General features: G+C 43.5%; 1 protein-coding gene across 1 annotated transcript in view; it reads right to left on the reverse strand.

Annotated features, from left to right (window-relative positions):
• The window catches only part of Dgkg (diacylglycerol kinase gamma), a 208,140-nt gene that overhangs the window by 40,522 nt on the left and 145,114 nt on the right, over window positions 1–22,504 (reverse strand). The window contains exon 21 of the mRNA XM_090343423.1: window positions 15,148–15,238. Within this exon, the coding sequence (XP_090199549.1) occupies window positions 15,148–15,238 (91 nt within the window). The remainder of the gene's footprint in view (window positions 1–15,147; window positions 15,239–22,504) is intronic.

Below are 22,504 nucleotides of genomic sequence, written 5' to 3' on the forward strand. Positions count from 1 at the left end.
GAAAGCTAGTACATATCTGGGAATAACAATTACAGAAATGCCTGAGGTGGCCAGGAGTTTGACCTAGTGGTAGAGTGCTTGCCTTGCATGTACAAAGATCTGGGTTCAATTCCTCGGTGCCACATACACAGAAACAGCCAAAAGTGGTGCTGTGGTGCAGAGTGCTAGCTTTGAGAAAGTCCAGGGCAGTGCTCAGGTCCTGAGTTCAAGCCCCAGGACTGGCAAAAAAAAATGCCTGAGGTATCATCTATATTCCAGCTGTGACAGCCACATGGTCAGAGGAGCTCCATGCATTGAAAACCACTCCTAGAATCAACATTCAGCAAACCTTGCTAGGCAACAAGTTTGAAATTCAGAGAATTCTGTATCAAAGTAGTCACCAGTTGGGCCAAAGACCCTGTACTTCTAACATATTTCCCAGCAATGCTGCAGATTGAGGTGCTTAAATTTTTTTTCCCTGTCTGTCTCTGGTATTTTCATTTAATTAGATGTTTTTTGTTTTCTGTTTTTCCCTCAGTTGTAGCGCTTGAACTCAGGGCCTGGGCCCTGTCCCTTTGCTTTTCAGTTCAAGGCTAACAGTCTGCAACTTTGAGTCACAACTTCATTTCCGGTTTTCTGGTGATTAATTGGAGATAAGAATCTCGTAGACTTTCCTGTGGGGATGACTTTGGACTGCAATCCTGAGATCTCAGCCTTCAGAGTAGCTAAGAGCCTTGATATGAAAATTTTGAGACATCTCATAGGAAGTACATTTTCCTTCCTTCCTTCCATTGAATCACAGCTACATCTCTGTTTTGTAGATAAGGGTCTCATGGACTTTCCTGTCTGGGCTGGCTTTGAACTGTGATCCTTACCTCTCAGCCTCTTGAGTAGCTAGGATTAGAGGCATGAGCCACCAGTTCCAGGCTCCCATGAAATTTTTTTTATTAACTAGTGGTGATCCTTGCCTTGACAAATGATGACAGTCTCTGAATACAGGTTGCACTTGGGGACATCTTAGCACCCTCTCTGTACTTCTCTTCCAGATTTTTCAGATGCCACGTGATTCACAAATTCTCTCCTATTTGTTCTCCAAAAAGAATTTCCCCTCTTCCCTACCTTCCCACCTGTATCTGTACTTTCAAGGGAAGACCTGAATGACATCAAAATATCCATTATTCCAAAGACTTCATACTACAGTTTAAAAAGCAGGCACTAAAATGGTTAAGGGTATAGCTCTTAACCATAGCTAATGAGACTCAGTGGATCTGGAATTAGATCTGTGGGTATTTGGATGGACCACTAGCAAGTCCTAAGTTCATGGAGAGGAATTAAGGTCACTGGATGAGAGCCAAAGTCCAGATCTCACAATGGCAAAGCCATGTGGAACACAAGATCACTGCAATGGCCAAAATGAGAATGATGAGGTCTGAAGTAAACTGTTCTATGCAACCTTGGGGTCCTGTAGGGCCGAGGAAAGGATGGGATAGTGGGTCCCTCTTATGATGGGGATATTTCTGCTGGGAGGAGAAGTTCTCTAAATTGGTTTGGCAGACTGTGATGAAAGTAACGCTGGACTCTGTAGGATCCCCTTTGTTTGGAAAGAGGAGAGAAGCCTAGGAAGGTGGCTCACTGGTGTCTAGTAAATCTCAAGTCCTCCAACTGGAAATCAGCTCCTCAGTGAGATTGTTCCCAATGCACTGCCAGAAAGTGCTCTTCCTGGGGCCAGGAGTTTGGCCTAGTGGTACAGTGCTTGCTAAGCATGCATGTAGAGGGTTCCATTCCTCGGTACCACTTACACAGAAAAGCTGGACGTGGTTCTGTAGTTCAAGGGGTAGGGCTCTAGCCTTGAGAAAGCCCAAGGACAGTGTTCAGGTCTGAGTTCAAGCCCTAGGATTGACAAAAAAAAAAAAAAAGTGATCTTCCTTCCTCTTCTCTGAATTTTCATTGCTTTGTTTTCTCCTTGTATTTTCATGTGTCCTCCCAGTAGACTTTGGAATTCATAGATGGTGGGGGCTATATTTTACACAGCTCTGTGTTTCCCATAGATCCTGGCATGCCTCACCCACATCCTCTGTCCAGAATCTGTGTCCTGAAAAATGAGCATGTGGGGGAAAAATCCTAAAATAGAAATTAATATGTTCCGTGAAGAAACCTGACAGAACTTCCTTTCTTCCAGATGAATTTCCTCGAACTCTCAAGATTAATATAATGAACTAATAAAGTCACTCCAAGTCCAGGATAGGGAGAGATATAAAAGACATCCCAAGTCTGCACTATGTGGTCCTTTGATCATAGCTAAAGGAAATCCATACCCTGGTAGGAAAAACAGGGCATGAAGGACATAGTTCATAAGAGGCAGAAGACAGAGCACTTATCCCGTCCATCGAGAATAATGAAAGCCACGTGCTAATGACTTGCCATCATCCTTGTTCTTAGCAGGCTGAGTTCGAAGGATCGAGATCCAAACCTGGCCCTGGCTGGCAGAAATGTCTATGAGACTCTGATCTCCAATTAACCAGCAGAAAGCTGGAAGTGGTAGAGAACAAGTCTTGAGTGTAAAAGCCAAAGAAGAATGTGAGGCCATGAGTTCAGTCCCAGACTCAGCAGAAAGAGAAAAAAAGGAATAATAAGAAAAGACTTATTCCCTGCTGGACTGGAAGGAGAAAGCAGCAATGGGGAAGGATCCTTGTCCTTGAAGTACTTACATTCTTTTAGGCAACATTATTCTGCTAAATGCTGAACTCAGGAAAAAAAATAAAAAAAACCAAAACTAACCAACAAAAGAAACAAAAACCTTGATTGTTATGTTCTACAGCCCATTTCGGGGTACCAAAGGACATCATGAAAAGGAGAGTTGGGAAGAGATGCACCAATAAGCAGTCTGACTCTAGTTCACTGGCTGGAGATATCAAGACAGAGAGGAGGTAGGTATCTTCCGGTCTGCAAGTTCCTACAGTCAGAAAAGGGAAATTTACTGGGAATGGAAAAAGAGAAATTTACTGCAAGTTTCCTAGAGAGGAACTAGAGAGAATACTTTTAGTGTTAATAAATGGGTATGTGAACTGGGTCCATGGCTTGTGCCTGTAATCCTAGACACTCAAGTGGCTGAAATGTGAGGACCACTTTTTGAAGCTAGTCTGGGCAGGACAGTCCATCAGAGTCTTATCTCCAACCAAGCTGGGAAGAAGCTGGAAGTGGGGCTGTGGCTCAATATAGAGCACCAGTCTTGAGTAAAAAAGCTAAGTGAGAGCAGCCAGTACCAGTACAAAAATAAACAAAACAAATATGGTATGTATTATGAAGAAAGAAAAGAAAAGATGCTGTATTGATGTGCTGACAAGAGGTGATGGCATTGTTGGAAAGACAGTTTAGTACTTCTTACATACAATCAATGGCCTAGCGTGCTGGGAAATCTTTCAGGACAATGGCTTGCTGTGCATTCAGAGAGAATTTTATATCGATCTACTGTCCAGTCTAGTCAGTTAGATAATAATAGCAATGTCCTCATATGCTATATAATAATACATATCATTTTTGAGCAGCTGTTATGAACCTCACACTGTATATTTTATGTCTAATCTTTTAACTCTGCAATGTACTGACATTCAGATGCTTATTTATTTATTTCAGGTGAGGAAACATTGTCTGAGAGACACCAAGCAAGGACCTTCTTTTCCTATAGTATTGGGGTTTGTGGAATTGTCAGCGTTCAGGATTCCTCCATGAGCTGCCAGTGACAAGTTGAAGAAGCCAGTCTAATGTAGAGGGCATGTGCCTGATGGCTGCTAATTGTGTGCTTTGTTATTGGTGACGTAACAATTTGGAACATTCTAGATATAAGGAATTGAAAGGAAACATTCATTCGAAGGAAAACATGTTTAAAAAGTAGGTTATCAAGATCAGAGTGGTCAGGTTAGTCATAAATGGAGGCATAGCTCAGGGTAGATTAAGAAGAGATAATGGGAGACGATGTAGATGTTTCCCCTTTAGTTCTGTGAAGAGTCTTTATGTGGAGGAGTGAGACAGCATGTTTCATGTGACCCTAAAGGATGGAGATATGCCCAATAGATGGGATTTTCTGCACCCCACAAATGCTGTGCACCTATTTTGTTCCAAGTGTTGTGCTGACTGCCAACCGGAGAAGCAGATGGTGAGGAATGGCACACAATTCTTGTTCATCGTCAGGAAGAACTTTCTGCAAGCCACGGCTCTCCTGCACTGCACAGTCTTCCTGAGAAGTAGTCAGCTTCTCACCCTTGGGCTATTCAGATTATTAGAATGTGCTAGAATGAATCTTTTGTTGAGTATAAATGGAACTAAATCCTCTTCCAGTTCAGAGATTCTAAGTTCAGAATTTGCTTTGGCAAGCAAGAGTGCACTGTTTTAAAAAAAAGGGGGGGGGGGAGGATATTGCCGCCATGACACCCCTCCCCTGGACCTGTTGTACCCAGCTGTAGTCTGGGTAGCAGAAGACTGACAGTGAGCTGGGGAGGGGGAGCAGTTAGCCTGAATGGTGGCTGCCATCTGTGACAGGAATGATGGAGTATTGGCAGGTTTGTGTAGGCTCCAGGAATGCAGTGTAGAAGCCATGTCTACACAACCTGCTGAAGAACATCCCATGGGCAGAAAATGTTTTCTTCCTCTTTAGCCCTCCTCTGTTGCTGTGCCAGGCTGGTACAATGGTGCCTTTGAGGGGGCAGCTGGAAGAGGGTGTTGGCAGGAAGGCTGGAAGTAGAACATTGCAGCTGGGAGTGAGAGGGGGCCCAAGTTCATTTCCAGGAGCGAGCCTGCACTGGGTGCCAGTTTCCAAAACAAAACTGCTGTTTCTCAGAGCTGACAGTAGTGGTGGTGATGGTGGGTTGCCTTAGACTTGGATTGAGAGCAAAGCTTTTCCCATCCACTAGACTCTCCCAGCTTAGGAAAATCCTGCTGTGTTGAGGCATTCTTGCTCTGGATATAGATTAACAGGCTTTGCTGTCTGTCTGGGATCTGAGGCCAACCTAAGCTAAATGGGGCTTTTGGAAAAACCCAAGTCTTCTATGGTTAGAGCAGGGCTGGTGGTCAAAAGGGACTGTCAGGGCTCAAGGGCAGGTAGGTTCTTGAGCCACTGGTAAAGCTGACAGGAGAACCCTTCATGTGCCCAGCAGGGTACTTCCTCCCATCCCAGCCGCCTGGCACCTGCATTGCCATCTGGGCTCTACCCACTCACTGTCTTAACTCTGTCCAGTGGGAAAGAGGTGGGAGAAACTTGGCATTTCCTGTCCTGGTTCACAGTTGTCCCAGGCCCTCTGCGACTTTCAAAGATCCCACCAAGAGCTCAGAGTGGGGGTGGCTGTGGGAAGCCTTCCTACGCTATTCAGGGTAAGAAGGCTGTAGGCTCTGCCATCCCCTCACCCCCTCCCACTTTGTGTTACAAATGGAGGGCTAAGTCCTCATTATTCTAGCGGCTTCTAACAAAAAGGTGTGACTTGAGGCTGGTCAAGAGGTAATTTCTATTAATGTTCACAGTAAACATGGGCTTTTCACACTTGGGTTCAATTTTACCATCAACAAATCACTACTGAGGAATTATTTCATTTTAGACTCTGTGCTAAGCCTGGGAGTATACTATGAATAATAAAGTCCTTGTTCCAGAATGCTGACTGTCTAATACATACAGAGTCTTGAAGTGCAGTTCCTCTGTCAGTTAAATAGGCAGAAAAATTTAAGTAGAAAGCAGAAATGTAATGCAGAGACCATGTTCTACTGGGGTTCCTTGGCACTGTGAATGATATGTGGAATAGGATATGGACATGACATGGAAACTCATTGGATCTTGGATTCCTTCCTTCCTTCCTTCCTTCCTTCCTTCCTTCCTTCCTTCCTTCCTTCCTTCCTCCTTTTTCTTTGTGTATGTGTGAGAAATAAAGGAAAGAGAGAGAGAGGGGGGGGAGAGAGAGAGAGAGAGAGAGAGAGAGAGAGAGAGAGAGAGAGAGAGAGAGAGAGAGAGAGAGAGAGAGAGAGCGCGAGAGAGAGCGCGCGCCACAACCAAAACTTGAACTCAGGACCTTATACTCTTGTTTATTTGTTTTACCACTTAAGGTTGGTTTTTTACCATTTGAGTCAGACTTCCACTTCTGACTTTCTTGCTCATTAATTGGAGATGAAAAGTCTCAGGAATTTGTCTGCCCTGGTTGGCTCCAATCCTCAGATCTCAGCTTCCTGAGTAGCTAAGATTATAGGCATGAGCCGTCCATATCTGTCTGTACTTACTTATTTTTAGGAACCTCTATTTATTTCAGAAACAAGGAAAGTCATCCCTTTGGTACACATCATGAGAGCTGTTAAGAAGACTGAACTAGACAATGTATGAAAGTGCCAGAATTTGTCAATCCTTATAGACCTGAGATATCACACACACGTGTGCACAGGGTTACTTCTGTATCCCTTACTAGATTCTATGCCCTTTCGTAGAGTCAGTTCTTTAGGTTTCTAATTCCTTTCTTAATGGATAGTAGAAGCAACAACTTTGCAATCTTACATACTCATTCAGCAAATTCATCTATCCATGACTACCAGCAAGACAATCTCTTTAATAACTCAGTTGTAGAGAAAACAAAGAATCGGGGTATTTTTCCTGCCCGAGGCTCCTCAATGGTGCAAAGATTGTAACTCTTTTCAATATCCTAGGAGATCTAAGAGAATGAACACCTTTCCTGTTGACAGAGTCTCATGGTTCATCATTATTGAAAAGATGTATTTGTTTGCTAGACATTGTTTGGGGAGGATTATTCTTTATCAAGGAACCTTGGTGTCCTATTAGCTAAGCTCTATGGGGCAGAGGTTAGCTGAGAGAATCTTCTAGTAACTTGTTTGGGGAGAAGATTCTAACTTAGGATGGAAGACTTCTGACAGCCACCCTCAGTCCTCTCAGGCTTCCTAGAGCAGGTCTATCAAACATTCTGCATATCACTTAACTACTTTGAGAAAATGTAGGCCTCAGATTTAATTTTTAAATGTTATTCCAAAGTCCTTGGAATATACAAAATATGGATTACCAGGATTCTAAAGACAAAAGAAAATCAAAGCCATTCAAAAAGAACAAAAGAAATAGGAAAGAACAGAAAAATAAATGCATATAGATGAATAGAGTCTTGAAGTGAACTATAGGGTATGTATTTGTAGGAAATAAAAAGACAGCCATTTAAGAGAGAGAAGAAGTTACGTGTCAGAATTGCAAGCAAACAATGGGATTTTATAAAGGAAAATTGACAGAAACAATTTTTCCTTAGTCAGCAGAACAATTCTCAGTGAGGAAACTTGTAGTCAGTATACACTTGAAAAGAGTAGAGAGGGGCAGAGAGAGTAGCACCTAGTGGTAGAGTGCTTGCCTAACATACAGAAAGCCCTGGGTCCAATTCCTCAGTACTACTTCCTCAGAAAAAGCCCAGAGTGGTGCTGTGGCTCAAGTGGCAGAGCGCTAGCCTTGAGCAAAAAGTATCTAAGTACCTAAGAACAGTGCCACAGTGCCCAGATCCTAGGACTGGCAAAAAAAAAAAAAGAGTAGAGAGAAGGGATGACAGTATTATGTTTTTTATTTTTTTTTGTACTGGAGCTTGAAATCAGAGACAAAGCATTCTCTCTGTTGGCTCTTTTGCTCATGGCTGGAGTTCTATCACATTAGCTATACCACAGTGAGATATAGATCCACTTCTGCTTTTTTTTGGTTTTGTTTTGGTTTGGTTTGGTTCCTTGGAGATAAAAGTTTCAGATTTAGCTGCCTGGGGTAGCTTGGAACTGTGATCCTCAGATCTCAGCTTCTTGAGTAGCTAGAATTACAGCCATGAGCCACCATCACCCAGCAACTGCATTTAAGAATGGATGACAAGTTAAGAAGATTAAAGAATCAGTCCCAGCGATCTCAGGAAGCTTGTTGTTATAGAAATAGGGTCACTATTATTAGGAGACTGAAACAAAGCCCACAGGATGGCGGTGCTGGTTCCACGCTGGTGAGACCATGCCTTCCTTTTCTTCATTGCTCCTTTCTTTGTGAAAGTGTTCTATGGTGTGTTTGGATGACTTGCAAGAGAAGGAAAAGAGGTGAGCAGACATTTTAGGAGGGAGCATGAAGAAGGAGCTGAGGTAGGCATTTCTGGAGTGTTGAGAAGGAGTTGATGGGCAGGGGGAGGAAACAGATATGGAGAGGGCGGCACTGGGTGGTGACAGTGAGCCTAATGCTGGGACACCTGGGCTGTTGGACTAGATTAAAGAAGAGAATAGATTTGAGGAAAGATCTCTCTTCAAATACAGCCTTTCTTTTGAATTTAGGGTTTGATGTGAAATCAGCTTGCTTCTTTATTTTCTTGTTTCACTTTCATTTTATCCATTGTGGCTGGATGAGCAGAATGGTCAATTCTTACTTTCTTTACACTGACTCTAAAAGGCTCTCCTCATCCAAGCTAAGAAATGTCATATTATACCAGAAAGAATAGAGGCTTAAAGAGTGCCTCCCCTTCTGTTTAAGAGTTCAGGCTCACACCTGTAATCCTAGCTACTCAGGAGGCTGAGATCTGAGGATCGTGGTTCAAAGCCAGCCTCTAAAGTCCTCGAGACTCTTATCTCCAATTAACCACTAGAAAATGGGAAGTGTCACCGTGGCTCCTGGGGTAAGGGGGTAACCTGAGCTGAAGAGCTTAGGGACAGTGCCCATGCCCAGAGTTCACGACCGCAAAAAAAAAAAAAAAAAAGAGTGCAATCTTCAGGTAGATACTCAGGCAGAACAGGAAATGCCCCTGTTAGAACCTGGGAGCCATGGCGTAATTTGGTCAAGCTACTTAGCCTGCAAAGTCTTTGATTTCTCTCTTTTGGAAAATAATACTAAGAATGTATGTGAGGAGTGAGTGAATAATATTGAAATACATTGTGTCTATGTACAAAGATGGCATAATGAAACACAACAAAATCTGTTAAAAAATGGGGAGGAAAGGAAAGGGAAAGGAAGAGCAGTAGAGATTAATCCAATTAATATACAAAATGTGCATGCATGGAAACACTATAGTGAAAATCTTTATGCAATTAATATATATCAATGAAGAGGAAAAAAGGAAAACAATTGCACTGAACTAGACTGGAATAGTTAAAGATATCACCCAATCTTAAAGTAGTCTGACTTTACCATTTATGAAATTTCTTAGCTGGGCGCTGGTGGCTCAGGCCTGTGACCCTAGCTACTCAGGCAGCTGAGCTCTGAGGATGGAGTTTCAAAGGAAGCCTGGGCACAAATGTTTATAAGACCCTTATCTCCAGAAAACTGCAAGTGGCACTGTGGCTCAAAGTGGTGAAGTGCTAGCCTTGAACTGAAGAGCTCAGGGACAGCGCCCAGGCCCAAAGTTCAAGCCCCATGGCCAATCGAAAAAAAAACAAAAAAAAAAAACTTTTTTTTTCTATGCACACACAAGGCTGCACTTAATGTGATTTGCAGAATTCAGAATCCTTATAGGTGAGACTATAATGATTCATCATTATTACATTGCCTGGTACATTGCCTTTTTCAATTGAAAAATACGGAGTAGTTTTATTTAATATGCAACTAGCTATGTTAAAGTGTATAATTCATTTAGTATATTCACTCACAATGTCTTTTTTCAGGTGTTAAAATAAGTCATTTGGATTGTAATAAAATTTTGTTGTAATAAAAAAGTCTGCATTGCTGTTCTACCCAGAATTTGGGCTCAGGTGCTGAATGCTCACCTAGTCTAGGTAGGGAAGTACTTAATGGGTTGGACAGCCCAACAAGCATTTTCTCCCTTTCCCCTCCTTTTGTTTCCTCGTGCTAGTACTGCGGCTTAAATTTAGGACCTTGAGCTCTCACTTGGCCTTTTCACTCACAGCTAGTTTAGTACTCTATTACTTCAGCCACACCTCCAGTTCCCAGCATGCATTTCAACTCTCCAATGTGCTTTCCCATCAGCAGGTCTGAGTGGCACATCTGTAATCCTAGCCTTTAGGGGGCTGGGGCTTGAAGGAAATGCCATACGAAACGGATCCAACAATTCTGAGTGAGGGGAAAATGGGAGTATTTGATATACTATTTTAATTTTATTTTGTTGGTGCTAGTACTGGGGCTCGAACTCAGGGCCTAGGTACTATCCTTAGCTTTTTCACTCAAGGCTGGTGCTCTATCACTTGAGCACTTCCAGTTTTTTGGTGGTTAACTGAAGATATGATTCTCATTGACTTTTCTGTCTGGGCTGGATCTCAACCTCCTGATTAAATCGCTAGGATTACAAGCTTGGGCTACTAGCATCCTGGTTCATTTTCTGTGACTTTTAAAGTCTTCAATGAAAAAAGCATGTGGAAGTGTGCTTCAATGGTAGAGTACCTACATAGCAATTGTGAGGCCCTGAGTTCAAATTCCAGTATCTACCCAAAGGGTTGGGGGGGTGTTACTGAAACACATAATGGATACAATTTTTCTAAACCACTTTTATCCATACCAGTATTCCTATTAGTGGAACTGTCTAGCTTTCTCTTGTGAATGTTGTATTAAAAATCAGATTAAGTCGCAAGGCATTAGAGGAGTTTTATTACTTAGTAAAATAAAGTATTTCCACAGAACGAAAAATGCATGCTCAAGTTGAAGCCTGCCTGGTTCTCTCCACCTAACTATGATCACACCTAAAAGCCTTTGCAAGGCTATTCTGGGCCTGGGATGGGGGATGTGACTCACTTGCGAGTTCCCTCTCTGTTTATTCAGGTGAAATCAGGTTAGAATAAATAGAAAGGGCTTTGGGGGAAGCAAGCCTTGAGAAGATGCCTTAGACAAGGGATGGTGTCGTTTGTTGAGGGTAGGGTGTGGTGACAAGCCATTTCTTCTTTCTTTTATTAAATTAAATTTTTGTGCCTGTACTGGAGTTTGCATTCAAAGCCAGGGTGTTCTTCCTTGACTTTTTCACTTTAGGCTGATGCTCTACCCCTTGAGCCACACTTCTACTTCCAGCTTTTTATGGTTAACTGGAGATAAGGTTCTCATGGATATTTGGGCCAGGGCTGTCCTTGAACCATGAACCTTAGTTCTCAACCTGCTGAGTAGTTAGGATTATAGATGTGAGCTTCTGGTGCCTATTCAAGCCATTTCTTCAGAAGAGTCAAACACGACATCATGGTTCTGGTCATTCCCCAATGTTCACAGGCCTTCTGCCTTCTCACAGTGGAAGTGCCATGGCTAGCATTTGCAATGTGTTGTCTATGTTTCTTTCTTAATACACATAAAAAAATCCTCAGGCCTCCTTTTTATCTGCACCCCATATCCTCTCACCATTGCTCCTCAACTCTTGCATTTTGGGGAGTCTGACCTGGTTCACCTGCTCCAAAGTAGACCTCAAATGAGCTTCTTTCTGTTCACCTATTTCCTGCTGTAGGAAGATGATTTAAACACCTTCCACTTAGGATAGCCTTGCAGATTCTGTGAGACACTTAACTTTCAGATAATTAACAATCAACAAAAGCCCTGGAAAATTTTGATAGTGCCCTTGGGGCAGAAAGACCAATCCTTTCTCCTCCATTTTATAGATAAAAGTATTGAAGCTCAGATGTATAGTTCAGCCATATAAAACAAGGCTAACCCCACGCCTTGTGAGTGTCAGCTGGGGTTCTCACTGTGCAGTCCTGGCCAAGTGCGTGTAAGTGAGCAATAAATCTGGGGTTATTGCCTCCTCCATCTGAATTACTGGGCCTCTGTTAAAGATGGTCCAATGTGATCTCGTTCTAGCTTCCTTAGCACTGGTGAATGGAAGTATGCTTTCCTTTAACCAGCTCTTATCTGTTTTGTGGATTATATCCCCTTGTTACCTGGACCAAGAGTCTCATTTCAGAAATGAGGCCAGTCTTCTGTTCCTTTCTCAATCAGCTACTACCCTCAAGAGAGAATCTATAGGCCTTTAATAGAGAACTCCCTAGCAAAATCTCATTTGAACTTTGTCTCACCATCCAACGTTTTACTAGTGACCAAACAAACAGACTTTACTACTTGTTCTCTGAGATCCTTATAATGTGTCCTTTTCAGCTATAGTTTCCTTCTTCATAACATGAGGACCTGAATATCAGCCTTGCATGTCCTATGGGTTGAGGTACAAAGGATGGCTGTTTTTTCCTCTCGGTCTGTCCTTTCTATTGAATCTCTCCTTCCTTCCAAGGATGAGAAGTAGAACTATGTCTTCTGATCATTTTTTGCTCAACATTTCTCAGCAGAGTGGTATGGTGTCAGAATCCAAAGAAAATCAGATGGTCCAATTGACCACAAAGGAGGGAAAAGCATTTATTGGGCTTTAACATTTGTAGGTAAATCTCTGCTTGGTGAGTTGTAAGCAAAACTAGCATCTTTTCTTCCCAATTTCCAGCGATGAGCTCTTGGTCAAGTTACTAAATGTATCAGACTTATTTTTTTTAAAAAATGTGATATTTGTTTCTCTGGGTCATTTTAGCAAATAAGAACATGTGGGTAGATAGAACACATGACTTTTTTCTGCCCTTTTTTCCCCTCTCTCTCTTTGTCTTTCTCTTTCTCTTGTCTTGCTAGTTCAAGGCTAGCACTCCACTACTTGAGCCACAGCACTATTTCTGGTTTTCTTGTGAGTAACTGAAGAGTCAAGTCTCAAGTCCAGACTCAACCCCTGCCTGGGTTGGTTTTGAACTGTAATCTTCAGATCTCAGCCACCTGAGTAGCTAGGAATACAGGTGTGAGCCACCAGCGCCCGGCTTGTACCTAATTTTTCTTTCCCTTCTATTTACCATTCTAACTCTCTGCACCTTAATTTGCCTTTTCATAAAGTGGGAATAAAGATCCTGGCTTATTAAGTTCCTAGGGCCACTGTGTGACTTGAAATAAAGGCTGTGACAGGTCTTTGAAATCAATGAAGTGTAGTCAGAACACGTGCATGGGGTCTTGTCAGGTTGGTTGATCTGAAGCTAGTAAATCCTGTGCTGGCCACCTCAGGCCAGGCTGTGTGTGAAGCAGCCACACTTAGACCATCACTTAATATAGCCTCTCTTACTTGCTCCTCCTGAGGCCTCTGCTGCTCTCACATCTATCTGTTATGCTTGGCAATGTCCTTATACCTGCCACTCACCTTGCTTGTCTATCTCTCACAATGCCCCACTAGCATGGGTCTCTCAGGGCCATCCGTACACATTAGATGTAGCAACAGTGCCTGCCCCAGTCCTGCAGGCTGTCAGAAGCTATGGTCACATGTCACCCTTACCCCCACTTTCTCAGCTCACCCTCATGAATAAATACTAAAAAGGCTCATTATGAGGAGATAAGGAAAACAGGAAGTGTTCCTGAAAGCTGTGAACAACCCACAGCATGAGCAACCCAACCCCCTCCTGAGGCCACCAGTGGGTTTTTTTCCCCCACTAAGCCACCAGCCCTCTCAGTGACTGAGGAAGTACTGCTGTGTTTTGGACCCAGAGGGGCCATGGGGCATGGCCAGCTTAGAGCCAGAAGGGTGGAACCTAGAGGCAGAGGAGCCCTGTATTCTGGCACCATGTCAAAGCCAGCTGCAGGGAGAACAAGCAGTTGTGTGTGCCTGCAGCTGGCTGTGGTTAGACCATAGGCTGTCCCTCATTCGTGGTATATTTAAAGAGATCCCACCAGATGATGGTGCCAAGGGGGAAAATGCTAGCCACAGTTAGTTTCTCTGCCAAAATGCTCCTTCTTCAGCCACAGCTTCCAGACAGAATATTTATGTGTAAACAGAGGAGGGCTGGCTCCTCAGCCTCTCTCAGGTGGTAGATGGTCTCAGCCATCTACCACAGACGGATACAGGCCCCTGAGTCTCTGTGCCCTTTAGAGAAGCTAGCCAACGGACAGGGGATTAGCCAAGGATTGGTGTCTCCCACTCTGGTGTCAGTAACCCAGCAACAAAAGGCATGAGCCCAACGGATGAGTCAAACAGAGCCTTGCAGAACCTCTGGCTTTGTTTTGTTTGTGAAAAGTCCCTGCTGGCTAGCTTGGCAGGGTGTGGCAGGGCTTTCCCATCCTGCCTCAGGGCTAACTCTTCTCTCAGAGGGGTATCTAGGACCCACTGCTCCTGGAAGCTTCCAGACCAGGCTGGGGGTGGGGTGGGTGGAAAGTACAGGCAGGCTGAGCCAATGCTGGCAGCAATTCTCTGTCTTCTTCAAGTGCTTTTCTGGAGTATAAATCAGACTTCAGGCCTGAACCCCATGAGAAGGTGGGGTTAGAAGCTAAGAACTCTGGGCCCCAAGTCCTGCAAAGTGAAGACAGAGCAGATCTGCTTGGGGGACTTGGACTTTCAGGTGGCCAAGGAGAGAGATGTTCACAGCAGTCAGTGAGAGGCCCTCGGGAGAGGAGCCTATGTAGGAAGAAAGAGGGGAGAGGGAGGGAGCAGACAGACAGCTTATCAACCAGGAAAGGGGCCCCTGGGGCAAAACAGTTGGAGGCAGGCTGCTACAAGTGTTGGAAGCCTTAGGAAAACACAGTACACCAACCGGATTTGCTGCATAATCTGTGGGGCCCAATTCAAAATGAAAATGTAGGGAGGGTCTTTGGTTAAAAAAACAAAACAAAACATACAAAAAAACCCATCAGGAGTGGAGATGTGACAATAAAATTTCAGCCTCCATTACTGATAGAAGCCGATGAAAAGATGATTAAGAATTTCACTCTCTGAGCCCAAGAAAGCTTTGTGATCATACATACGTTGTGATCATACTGCATATGCAAGAAGCTGCCCCCGAGCATCTATAAGTCAGCTTCTTAAGGTGGGTGAGTGATGTCTGGTCAAACTCTCAGACCCCCAGTAATCCACGGCTACCAGTTCCAAATCTCCTACATGGCCTACAACACTGCTGCCACCCCATAAATAGCCCTCTACTTGCATGATAACTCTCTTCATCTCTTTGAGGGATAACAGCAATGCTATATTGGGAGCACGGCTCAGGAGCAGAGTGGACTATGGCTATATGGGTTCCCAGAGCCCCCAAAGATTCTCTGGGCAGGCCAACAAAGGCAGGCACAGCAATTGCAGTACAAGAGCAAGATGTTTGGGGACAAGAGGAAGGCTGGACAATAGATTACTTCTTAATGAACCAAGTTATGTCCTGAAGAGTGTGTGGGGGGGGAGAGGGAGAGAGACAGAGAAGCTTTCTCCCCACGTGGGAGCTTACCTCTAGCTCTATGTGGTCATGAAGTTTCTTACAAGTAGCTGCAAAGGTCTCTGAGGTGCCAAATTCAAAGTACCATAGCTTGTTCTTCATCCTGGATCATGAAACAGAGAGATAACTCAATATTTAGTACTTGAAATGATTACATACACAAAGCTGCTATTTGGTCCAGGAGATTCAACCCTTTGACATTCCCTTGTCTTACATTTCCAGCACTTGATAATCAGATGATTGAAGAAGAGAGAGTCCTACTAATTTATTTATTAATTTTTTGCTAGGAACTTAGAAAATTTGTTCCTTTCTTAGATATCATGGGAACTCTCAGTGAACAACTCTGTTCAGAGCAGGAGAAAGACCTTTTTCCCTCTATAGCTGTCCCAAGGAAAGTGTTCTATGGAATATCAACTAGAAATTAGAAATGACAACATGCTCTGATCACTGTCCTTTCCACTATGAATGCAGAAGACTTTAGGAAGAGCTTTCTTTTCGGTAGGTTGGGGTAGAAAGGGGAGGTCATCTAGCTTTTGGAGACTTAAGGGGTAATGAGTTTTAAGAATGGAGGGAAGCCCACACTAACTCAGCCAACATCTATGCTGCTTTGTCTAGGTTTTCATGGGGGAAGACGAATGAGAGAATTCTGACTTTGCAAGCAAGTAAACGAGAGGGAAAAATGTGAGTTATTTGAAAATAGTAGACCATACCCCTCACCCCCAACACACACATTGTACTTGCTTAGAGTATGACAGCCCCTCATAGAAGACTAGATCTTGTCCTGTTTGTCTCATGGTAGAATCTTACAATGTTAAGAACTTTCAGTGTCTTCTTTAGGACAGAATTCCATCCAAAGAATCTCTATGTAGCTCTGGGTTCAACAAAGTCAGATGGTATGCCTGACACTTGGTGGTTGTGATCAGATGGTCTCACCAGGAAGTGTTCCTAAAGGTATTTCATTCCTTCCATCCCAACTGTCACTCCATTATCAGGGGCTGGCTAAGTGAGGGGACACCTGTCCAGTTTGCAAGCTGGCAGATTTTGCTAAGGAAGGATTAAACACAACTACATTCTTCTTGGCACTCAGGAGAGGGGAAGCCACCTTAAATGTTACTAATCCTCTGTCTTCAGTTTGGTGGACCAGCAGGGAAAGGACATTCTTCAAAGAGAGGAAGGCTCTTATTTCTTCCTGTGTTCCTTAGGCCATAGCAGATGACTCATCAGAATAAAGACATTTTCTCTGCATCATTCTAACATTCTACTTAGAATGTGAAGTTGAGGCTCCATTCTTGCATGCTGTGAAGATTTTGAATTCTAGTTGGAGTCTTTCTGACTCTTCATTTGTGAAAATAAATGATAAACGATGAAGGAAATTGGAGGAAAGAAGGAATAGGGAACTATGTGGCATGGACAAAAGTGAAAAGTACACCAAAGCTTCTCAATCAGGGTATCCTGGCATAGAAGTTCTTGAGACATGGATATCCTCTGTCTTCAGTGTAGAGTTGGTCTCTATGGCCGAGATCCTCAGTGTCTTCCCAGTATGTCAATCAAGTAAGTCTTTCCATTTTCTAGGGATGCTATGGTGAAAATAATGAGAAGCAGTGTTCTAGATTAGTGGCTTTCTGCACTGAAGTATGCCTATATACATCACCTGAGATTTTGTTACCGTATAGAGTCTGATTTAGTAGTTCAGGGTCGGAGCCCCTAACCCTCATTCCTAACATAATCTTGCTGCTGCTACTCATTACAAGAGTCTGGAGAGCCCCCATGTAATTGTCAAGAGCTTGTCTTGATGAGAATGACTGGGGAATGGGAGGCAAATGCGGCGTCTAGGGCTCTAATCCATCGAGGAAACATTGCTTGCTTTAATTCTAGTGCAGTGAGAGCTGTGGACAGACAAAACTGGTTAAACCCGATGGGCAGAGAAAGTTCCTCAGGGGAATAGAATGATTGCCAGGGCCTTTCACTAGGCAAGCATGGCAACAGACCAAGTAACGGGTACAACATAGGTTGTCACAAATACCAAGGTCAAGCATTTCTTTCCAGAAGAGATCTCTGTAGCAGGAGAGGTCCAGTGTGATTCCATTTTCAATATCATTGCTGGTCTGAATCAGGATTTTGGGAAAGTTATTGCTGGGAGATTTAGAATTTTAACAAAATAAATTTCCAGAAGCCACATCTATTTTTTTCATAAGTGGCACTTTTGATGATGTAATAAGGTCAGAGGTCACAACTAGGTCATCGATGAAAGACTGAGGGGATTAAGTGGACTACTTAGGCACTTGCCAAAGGGCAAATTGTTTAATCTGGTTTTTGTTTTCTGTGTGTTGGAGAGGAGGGGGTAAATTCATGCCCTGAGTACTGCCTCAAGGTTGGTGCTCTACCACTTGTGCCACATCTCTAATTCCTACTTTTTTTGGTGGTTAATTGGAGATTAGGGTCTCACAGACTCTCCTACTTAAACAGGCTTCCAACCCTCATCCTCAGAGCTCAGCCTCTAAATAGCTATGATTTTTGTGTGTGTGTGAGTCATGGCGCTTGAATTTGGCCTGGGTGCTGTCCCTGAGCTCTTCAGATCAAGGCTACTGCCCTACCCTTGAGTCAAGCCCCACTTCCTGTTTTCTAGAGGTTATTGGAGATAAGAGTCTCAGGTCCTTTTGTGCCCCGACTGGCTTTGAACATTGATCCTCAGATCTCAGCCTCCAGAGTAGCTAGGAATATAGGTGTGAGCCACTGGTGGAGCTGTGGTGGGGCCCTGCACTGTTTATTCCTTTGAAGCCCCAGTTTCCTCATCAGTAAAGTAGAGATAAAGGATTTGCCTTAAAGGGTAGTTGAGAAGAATAAATGAGGTGATAGCAAAGCATCTCACATGCTGCTAGCCATCTAGTATTAGCGATTATTGTTTCAGTGATTTTCAGTTACATGGTAAGGTGAGAATGACCACTTTGGTTGTATAGTTGTAGACACTACATATTTATATTTTTCTAGGCTGAAAATATGTAGTTATGCTGGTTGCTGGTGGCCCATGCCTGTAATCCTAGTTACTCAGGAAACTGGGATCTGAGAATTGCACTTCAAATGCCAGTCAGAGCATGAAAGTCTGTGAAATTCTTATCTCCAATTAACCACCAGAAAACCAGAAGTGGCACGGTGGCTCAAAGTGGTAGTGTACTAGCCTTGAGCAGAACTGCTTAGGAACAGTGCCCAGGTCCTGAGTTCAAGCCCCATGACTAACAAGAAAAAAAAAAGAGTAGTCATATTTGTTAAATCATGCGTTTTGACTTTTGACCAAAAAATATGTTCTCCACATGTCCAATTTAATAGATATTTTTCCCAGAGTCACAGAACACACCCTATTCCTTGGCCAATTATCTTGACTTGTCACATGATTGATCAAAGATGTGATGGCAAATATCCTTCTGAGAAACTGCATGTTTGATGTGAAACAAAGTATTTATTAATGCAACAAACATCCATTGTGCTAGGCAGGGACTAGAGGGGGTGGGCTAAATACAACAAAGGACAAAATGAAGCATTCCATGGGTCAGTCACCTGGAAAGGAAGACAAAGAAGCAGAACATTTAGTGGTGGGCTAAACAGTAGAGAACTGGAGGAGGGGGGACACCGAGTATTCAGGGGGGTCAAGGGCAATTAGAGCAAACATCCTGAGAACAGCGTGATTCTAGTGCTGAGGTCAGAGGGATAGACAAGGAAAACAGATAAGGTGCTGTATAGGTATTCCAGACCGAGGCAGAAGTCTAGGTACCTCACCTGCACTGTGATCTACCTCTTTTATGCTTCTCTCTGGCAAGTGTTGGCCACCATGTAAAACTTCTCCTGTTGAATGGAGCCTTGTGGTCTTTTCTGCCCAGACTGGCTTGGAATCATGATCCTTCTGATTACAGATTCTCATAGAGCCGGCGTGACAGACGTGCACCACCACTTCTAACTACCCATTGATTAAGATGAGATCTCATGCATAGGGCCTGAGCTGGTCTCCAGGCGTAATGTTCCTGATCTCAGCCTCCCACACAGCAAGGATTACAAGTGTGAGTCACTGGTGCCCAGCTGTTTCAGCTACTTCACCCTCAGCCCTTGCTGGAGGACTCTTCTCTGATCATCGCAATGGCCTTCTGTAGGTTTCATCTTTTGTTCTACAAGACATGGAATTCGGAAGTGGGTGGGCCAGAGTTTAGGTTAGGCTTTGCTACCTGTTAGATCATTTAGGTTCCTTTCTTCTTATACGAAACAGAAATATTGTGCTCTGTCCCTGAAGTTGTAAGGCTTATGTGGAACACCAAGCAGGTGTTTAATGCATAGCAAGTGCTTAATAACTATCCTTCCTTGTTGCTAGGAGACAGGATTACCGGAAGACTCCTTTTCCTCTTTCCCCCCTAGCCTCAGAGTGAAGGGCAGGAATGGTGTGGGGATCAATTCTATGTGGCCGTGTTGTTGAGGGAATAAAAGCAATAAGGTTTTAATGACTGTTGGAATTCTTTTCCTTCATGGCTCGTCTTGCATTTTTTTTGGCCATCATTTACTTCCTCTCATAATCACCTTTCAGCTGGAGATGACTAATCCTTTACCAGTTGTCCTCTGGCTGGTTTCCAGGTCTATGAAATTTCCAGGTGCCTAGTCAGTTCTAATCTACCCAGGTGAACCCATTCTTGAGACAGAAGACCCTTTTCCTGGCTCCAAAAGAAGTCACGGAGAGGAGTGACAATCAACAGTGATGATACCGTGGACTGACTCTATTTTGGGGTTGTCTTCATTTCCCCTTGGTTTATAAGAAAATCACATCAATTGTACACTAGTTAGTTGAGTCCTTTCATTTGACAGATGAGGGAAAAAATGAGACTAATTAGAAATGTTCTTTTATGTTTGTCAGCAATTCAGGGCTGGAATCAATCATCATCTTCAAAGCTATGAATAGCCTGTTTTCAAGGATGCCCATAAGTAAAACCTAACTAGCTGCTGGCCATTTGCACCACCAGTAGAAGCAATGGATTTTATGCTCCTTCCACCACCTCAATCTTCTGGTGGGCCTTTTCTGAGAATCCAGGAAGTTTTAAGGGCAATGCTTTTTTTTGAAGTCATCAAAAGTCAGAACATGAAAACACTTCTTTGGGCTTAGAAGTCTACACAGAAAACACAGTTGTTTCTAGAAATAGAAGCCCTTGAAGTGAAGGTATTCCTTTTTGTGGTTTGGACTTTGATAGCCAGGTTCCCTGAGTGGCTCATGACTCAAATAGCTAGTTGGCCTTCTGTGTCCATCCGCCGTAGGGTTTATAGGCTGGGGCTAAGATGTGAGCCAGGAAATGGTATTCTATGTTGAGTAGTGGGGAAAGAGTGATGGGCCTGGAGGCTAGGCTAGTCCGGCAGTCAGGAGGCATGCCCTCCAGTGTCAGGCTTCAGATCAGCAGGTGATCCCTTAGTGACTGGAGTCACTCACAACTCCCTCAGCCTTCAACAGAGGGCGTGGAGTGATTTCTAGGGTTTTTTTTCCCCACTCCTAGAGCAGATGGGTAATACCAATGCAGGGCCCAGCTGGAGATCTGTGTGTGCCTTAACTAGTGCCATGTAGAAATATGGGTGTACATATGCCCAGAGTGGCCATTTTTGAAAGAGAATCCAGAAATAAGTATTTTAAGGGGAAAAAAAATCCTTGACTTTTTTTTTAATTGACCGGCCTGGGGCTTGAACTCAGGGCCCCGGCACAGTCCTTGGGCTTTCTCAAGGCTGGTGCTCTGCCACTTGAACCACCACACCACTTCTAGCTATTTCTGTGTATGTGGCATTGAGGAATTGAACCCAGGGCTTCTTGCATGCTGGCAAGCTCTCTGCCACTAGGCCATGCTCCTGACCAAATTGAACTTTTTGAAAATACTATATAGACACCAACCTTCCCATTTAGAAAAGCTATCTTTAGCTAACAGGTCATCTTGTACAAGCTATCTATACATGTCTATTGCTATACTTTTTTTCAAGGTTTGTAGAAAAAGCAAATGATTTGGGATATCACTCTTTGGATTTCTGGGTTATTGGTTCACTACTCTTTTACCATTGGAGATAACAGACTAAGACCATGTGATTAAAATAAATAAACAATCTAGTAAATCAAACAGGCATAGTATAGAAACACAGGAAGGGCAAATACAATTAAATCATAACGTAAGGATAAATGTTAGCAATGGTACTGATAATACCTATTTACATTCCATATCATTTGAATTTGAAATGTCTTTGTAAACTAAACAATATTGTTAACTGAAGTTTACATCAAGAGCTTTAAAGACAAAAAAAAAAAGGCAAGTTGGGCTTATTTGGAAAGCCAGGATATCAAATCCTGGAAGGGGCCGGTGGCTGTCACTTCACAGGTGCTGCAAAGGCCATCTGTGTCACCCACACACTCAGCTGCCCTGGCCTGTCAGAGGCTTATCACCACATCTAATCCACCCTGCATGTTGTCCCAGAGTCTCATTGCTTACAGAATGGACACCGGGTGACCCTTGGGCACGGAGCTGTGGATGGAATAATCTTTTCCAAGAGGCTAGAGTGGCCTCTTTGCTTCAAGGGAAAGTGAACACCCAGCCATCAGGAAGGAGGCTTTATAAATAGCTGTTTTTGTACACTTGAATGAGACTCTTGTGCCTGCTGCTCCTGCCAACAGATTTGTGTTGGCTCAGTGTATTTCAGCTTCAAGGAGCAAGGTATTCCCTGGCTTTGTTCCATACTTGGGACAAGACTGGTGTTCATGGCACTCAGAAAAATCTAGGATGATGAATAGTGAGAGGGCTGGAGGTCAGACACCCTGGAGGGAGTGGGCCAAAACATGGGGGTGGCGGGAAGGAGGTGGGGGGAAGAGAGGGAGCAAGAAAAAGGGTAAAGCTCAAGGGAAGTACAGAAGGAAAAGCGTTGATAATGGAGCCTTAAACTTGCTTAGGATATATCTTATTGTACAACTATGGAATCCTTTTAATAGCCTAGGAAGACACTTCCTAAGTCATTTTCATGTGTGAAAAATTACCTATAAAACCACAGATGACAGACTGTTTGCATTTAAGTGGTTTTTGGAATTCAGAGATTCCCAGCCAGGGGATGATACATTTCAAGAAGACTTCCACAGTAGAAAAGTAACCCATAAGTTGCTGTAGAATAGTCGTTAATAAAGACCACATAGGCTAAAGAGTGGTTTAAAAATGTGGAGTGGGGGGCCAGGGGCTCGGCCTAGTGGTAGAGTGCTTGTCTAGCATGCACAAAAATCCAGGTTTGATTCCTCAGTACCACATACATAGAAAAAGCCGGAAGTGGTGCTGAGGCTCAAGTGGTAGAGCTCTAGCCTTGAGAAAGTCCAAGGACAGTGCTCAGG

This window comes from Megascapheus bottae, chromosome 1 (genome assembly GCF_031878675.1).
Source record: "Megascapheus bottae isolate mThoBot1 chromosome 1, mThoBot2.hap1, whole genome shotgun sequence".
NCBI classification, from domain to species: Eukaryota; Metazoa; Chordata; class Mammalia; order Rodentia; family Geomyidae; genus Megascapheus; species Megascapheus bottae.